General features: G+C 58.0%; 1 protein-coding gene across 1 annotated transcript; it reads right to left on the bottom strand.

Annotated features, from left to right (window-relative positions):
• Positions 1-2,791: 2,791 nt before the first annotated feature.
• On the bottom strand, positions 2,792-4,575 carry RBP5 (retinol binding protein 5). The gene is made up of 4 exons (XM_051643718.1): positions 4,332-4,575; positions 3,890-4,068; positions 3,316-3,417; positions 2,792-2,936 (listed from the first exon to the last, which is right to left on the bottom strand). Exons 1-4 carry the CDS (start codon positions 4,402-4,404, stop codon positions 2,883-2,885), a joined length of 408 nt encoding a protein of 135 aa, XP_051499678.1. The 5' UTR covers positions 4,405-4,575; the 3' UTR covers positions 2,792-2,882.
• Between the last annotated feature and the right edge of the window lie 670 nt (positions 4,576-5,245).

Consider the following 5,245-nt stretch of genomic DNA (forward strand, 5'->3'; position numbering starts at 1 on the left):
ACTAAACAACCCCAGCACCCTCAGCCTATCCCTATAAGACTTTCCCTCTAGTCCCCTCACCAGCCTTGTTGCTCTCCTCTGGACCTGCTCCAGCACCTCAATGTCCTTCTTGCAGTGAGGGGCCCAGAACTGCTCACAGTGCTCAAGGTGAGGCCTCACCAGTGCTGAGCACAGGGACAGAATCACATCCCTGCTCCTGCTGGCCACACTATTCCTGATACAAGCCAGGATGCCACTGGCCTTCCAGGCCACCTGGGCACCCTGCTGGCTCATGTTCATCCGGCTGTCAACCAGCACTCCCAGGTCCCTCTGCTGGGCAGCTCTCCAGCCTCTCTTCCTCCAGCCTGTGGTGCTGCTGGGGTTGTTGTGGCCAAAGTGTAAGACCCTCCACTTGGTCTTGTTGAATTTCATGCCATTTACCTCGGCCCATTGATCCATCCTGTCCAGGTCCCTCCTTGGAAAGCCAGCCCCACTCTTCAGGTGTGCTGTGCAATCCTCTTCCTTATATTAGAGAGGACTCAGGAAATATCTGGTACCATTTTTTTTTCCTCGGGAGGATGTCTGTGCTTTTCTTTGCTTAAGAGCAAAATAAATGTAGAGCCACAGGATACATGTAGGACCACAGAATGCCAAAACTAGCACCTGTTTGCTGCGTGCTTGACTCATCTGGGTTACAAGAGGACTGGACGATAAATGCAGGCAATACCAGAGCAAAGTAAAGAACTGTAGATCTTCAGCACAGTCAAAGATGCCAACAGCCTCTCATGCAGAGAGACTTCTGGTTTGAATACACTGTGTTGCAGGAGGTCATTGGAAAGAAACCTGCTCTACAGCCTCAGAAACTGTAAGGTCATCCTGTGATTTGCAGACCTTCTTCTGAGGAGAAGTTGTAGTCTTTCTCCTCCATCTTTTCTCCTCCTCTGTTGGGCCTCCTTCAGCTACACCCCCTAGCACACAGTACACCAGGGCCACAGACCCAGGCCCACCTATGAACCCTGAGCCTTTCTGTCTCAGGGACTCTACCTTCAACTCCTTGGTTTGACTACCCATTGCAGCCTTTTGGAGACACTTTGCCACTAGCCTTAGGGCTTGGTCTTAACACAGCCAGGCCTGTGCTATCCAGTGATTTAGCACTTTTTTTTTTTTCCAGTCAAACCATGCTACTCCTGAAGTTCTGGCTGGTATGGAGATGACCTACACCAAAAGAAGGCTTAGGACTCTAAGAGTGGGTCTTCGCCCTGATAGGAGATGGTGAGCATCATCATCATCTTGGTAGCCTGTTTATACGCCTTCTAAATCAAGAAGCAGAGCCAAGTGTAATATGCCAGGAGGAATGTAGCTCTGCAGCCACTCAGGAAGGGGCAAGATCAAAGTGTCGTCCCAATATCACACACCTTATCCCTTGCCTTGAGCTTGCATCCTCACCTCCCGAGGGCTTGTGTCTCAGTGATATAGGATGGTTGTGCAAGGTCATCATGTGGCTCTGCCTTTTGAAACGTCATGTATCAACGAAGACAATGTAGAGGCTTCTATAACAGAAGGAATTACAGGTTCTAGGGGTCTGCACAGGGCAGATAAACGATGTGCTGGATGACATGGCTGTGATTGCTTGTTGAGTTTGATTGTGTCCCACCCAGGGGTACTCTTGCACTGTGGATATGGACAGGGTGCTACAGTCTGGAATGTCCTCAGAGACAATGTTGAAGAGACAGAAGTTAACATTACAGGTACAGCTACAGCTCCCTGACCCCCTGCTTATCACATGTTCTGAAGTACTGCTTTTCTCATGGCACTTATCTTTGCAGTTCCATGCAAAGAAGTTCTTTGGAAAATGCTTCTACTGCTGGAGGAAAAATTTGCTTTTTCTGAGCTTGAAAAGGGCCTGGATTTTCAAAAGGTGCCTGCCTCTTGGTTTTCTGCAATGCCAGCACTTACACCTTTCTCCATACCCTGCCCTTCAGCCTTTTGCTGGGGGGCAACCACAAGCGTCCTTCAGAAATGGCTGCCTGCGGGCTCTTGCACATCCCAGCAGGTGTCTTCATTAAAGGACACCTGTCTTTGGCACCAGTCTGGTTTTTCAGGGGACCTCCCCTCCTTTGGTTCTGTACCTTGGTCTCCGATGACAGAGAGGACCTGTGGACTAGGGGAGATATGATGGCTATGGGGATAACACTGCCAGGAGTGCCAGGAGGAGTGCTAGGGCTACAGGTGGCAGTGGCCACGGTTTCTTGCACCAGGAGGAGAGCCTGAGCCTTCCTCATCCTCAAAACCTTCTCAGGAGCACCATGAACACGGGGCTAGTTGTCCCAGCCCTTAGATTTTACACCACTATGAAAACCCTTGACTCAGAAGGACAAGGTCTCTTTTCCACCCTTCCTGCTCGAGGATCCCGGGATCCTGAGAAGACTGTGGCGTCCCCAGGGGACAGGAGAAGACGGCTGTTGGTGGCTCCTGAAGAAGGGACAGCCTCACACCCCCTTGCCCATTCACGCATCAGCTCCTGCTTTCCCAAGGAGAGTCGGGGCGGGGGAGCTGCAGGGGGGCGGGCCGAGCATGGGCAGCCCCCGCCACGCTCTTATTCTGAAAGAAGCCTCCGTGCCGTCCCACCGCCCTGCCCGCCTCCTCTCCCGCCTCCCGCTCCCCGCAGGCCCGGCCCCGCCGTGACCGCCGCCGCGGGAGGTCCCGGCCCGCCCCGTCCCATCCATCCCGTCCCATCCCATCCCAGCCCGCAGCCCCGGCCGCTGCTGGGCGAGAGGCGAGGCAGAAGAAAAGACGCTGCTACGGGCGGAGCTCGGCTGGCTCGGGTCTTGTTTCTTTTTCACTTCCAGGCAGTTTGCACTCGGGAGCGAGGGCCCCGTCCGGGCATCCCTCTGCGGGCGTGCTCACTTCACTTTCTGGAAAACCTGGACACAGACCTCATCTTCAGCGGTCATGCGCTGGGGATAGAGGGGCGAAAGAGTTGTTTAGGCTGGATCTCCTATTTCTTTCCCCGCCCAGCCACCTCCACCGAAGCCCTGCCGGCCCCCCCAGTGCTGGCTGGTCTCGCAGGCCACATGCTGCTGCACGTCCTTCCCGACACTCCCAAAGCCGCAGCGGGTCAGGCTGCAGGGCAGAAAAGGGACACGGCCTTTGCCGAGCTGTGTTAACTTTTAAACCCAGGAGGCGGATGTTTGTGTGAAGTGGTGGCTGCCCCTGAGGAGCCGGGGCTGAAGTCTGAGAGGAGCTGTAAGGAAGATGCACAGCTGGCTCAGAGCCCGCTGCCCACACACCACACATCCCCCTGCTCACTGTGACTGGGGCTGGACCCCTCCTCACCAGATGCAGCTGGTCTCCCTCCAGCCAGTGTCTCCAGCCTCGGTTCCTCTTCTCCCCTAGCTGCTCACACACCAGCTGATCGCCCTCCCAGGAGACAGTGGTCTGAAAAAAAAAAAGGGAGAAGAGACAGTCCCAAGATAAGTGGGTCCTGGCAATACAAGTTTCCAGCAATGGCACTGACTGCTCCCATCAGATGCATTCTTTGACGCAGTCACTGATCTGATGTCTCTTTGGTGGCTCCCTGGGAATGATGTTCTTGGTGTGAGGTGAATGACCCTGTGGATTCCAAGAGCAACAGAGTCCTGCCAAGTGGGCTGTTGTTCTGTCTTTTCAGGACTTTGCTCCAGAGGACAGTACCCTCTGGGTCCCACAGTACTGGGTTTCTAACTGTTGGGTGCCCACCCTCTTTGCTGTGAGTGATTTCCTCATGGAACCACTTATTCCTGCACCTGCAGGGGCACACCAGCACACCAGCTGGGCTCTCATCTGGTTCATGAATCAAAAGCTGAGCAAGTTCCTCAACTTCTAGTGCACCCCCAGTCCATTGCCAAACTGCATTGCTTGGGCTTCTCACCTGGCACTTGCGCCCATCCACGGGTCCCAGATCTTCCTCAAACTGGACTCCCAGGTCAAAATCCATAACATAGTCGCGCAGGGAGGTGATTGTGCGGATGACCATGTGATCTCCCGTGTGGACTATCTCTTTATCAGGCTTCAAGAGGCAAACCAGTTTTCGCAGGACCACATTGATATCTGGAGGATGAGAAGGAGGGGAGATGTGTGGATGGACCTGTCCCCCCTGCCCCCCTCCCACTCCAGCAGCATCTCTACAGTGCTCCTCCAATTTTAGCCAGGGAGCCTCAGCCTTCCTATGTTCTTCCCCCTCCCACCACAGCGCAAAAGTGGTGGTCGCAGACAGAAGGGCCCGAGGGTCCCCAAATTCCTTTCTCTCCGATTTCTGACATTTTTGGAGACACAAGGGAGCAAAAGGGGAGGGATGAGGAAGGCGGAGTTACCTAAAGCGCGCAGGTAATTGTCCATGTTCTCCTGGGAGACGAAGCGGTAATAGCCAGTGAGGTTGGGAGGCATCCCGGGGCAGAGGGTGGGCGGCGAGGAGGACAGAGTGCACGGAGCGGGACAGGCAAGGTGCTGGGACCAAGAGAGCTCGCCGGGCGCGCCTGTGTCTCCCCCGCGGTGCGGCGAGGTCTGCGGGGCAGCCCGGCTGCGGGGCTCCCTGCTGCAGTAAGAGTCTCCGCGCCGGGGGGCGCGGAAAAGGCCGGGACAGCCCCTGCTCCCGGCATCTCCGCCCCGGCTGGGGAGGACGGCAGCGCGGCAGCCCCTCTCCTCATTTCCCGCCCTCCTCGGGGGCTGCTTCTGTTAAACCCCAGGCTGCCAACCAGCGGCTAAGCCGCCCCTCCATCCTCCGTCGCCGGCTCTTTAGCACACCGTGACGCCAGTGGGGATGAGCCTCCCCAGAGCAGCGCCCCGGCCCGCCGAGGTCCGGCGGCAGGCGGGCATCTCCGCCCCGCCGCCCCAGCGCGAATGGCCGCGGGGCTCCGGACGCGGTCTGCAGCCCCTCGCCCCGGCACCCCGCCACGACTTTCACACCCGCGTCCCGGGCCTGCTCCCCCCGCACCCCTAGCAGCTGCCAGGACGGGGCGCAGCTCTGCAGCCCCCGCGGCTTGGCCCCCCCAGCCCTCGCCCCTCTGCGCGCCCTGCCGGGGCTGCAGCTAGAAGGAAACGCAGCGGCTCCCCCGCACCGCCCCGCACCGCCCCTGGCTGCGGCCCCCGGCCCCGCCGTGACGTCATGCTGCAGTGCGGGGCGGGAGCGGCGCGGGGCTGGCGGCGGGGCCGGTCCGTGCGCGCCGCCGCGGCAGCGAGGGCGTGGGCCGAGCGGGGCCGCGCCCGCCGCTCGCCAGGAGTCCCGGGC

The sequence above is a fragment of the Apus apus genome, chromosome 1 (assembly GCF_020740795.1).
Source record: "Apus apus isolate bApuApu2 chromosome 1, bApuApu2.pri.cur, whole genome shotgun sequence".
Lineage (NCBI taxonomy): Eukaryota > Metazoa > Chordata > Aves > Apodiformes > Apodidae > Apus > Apus apus.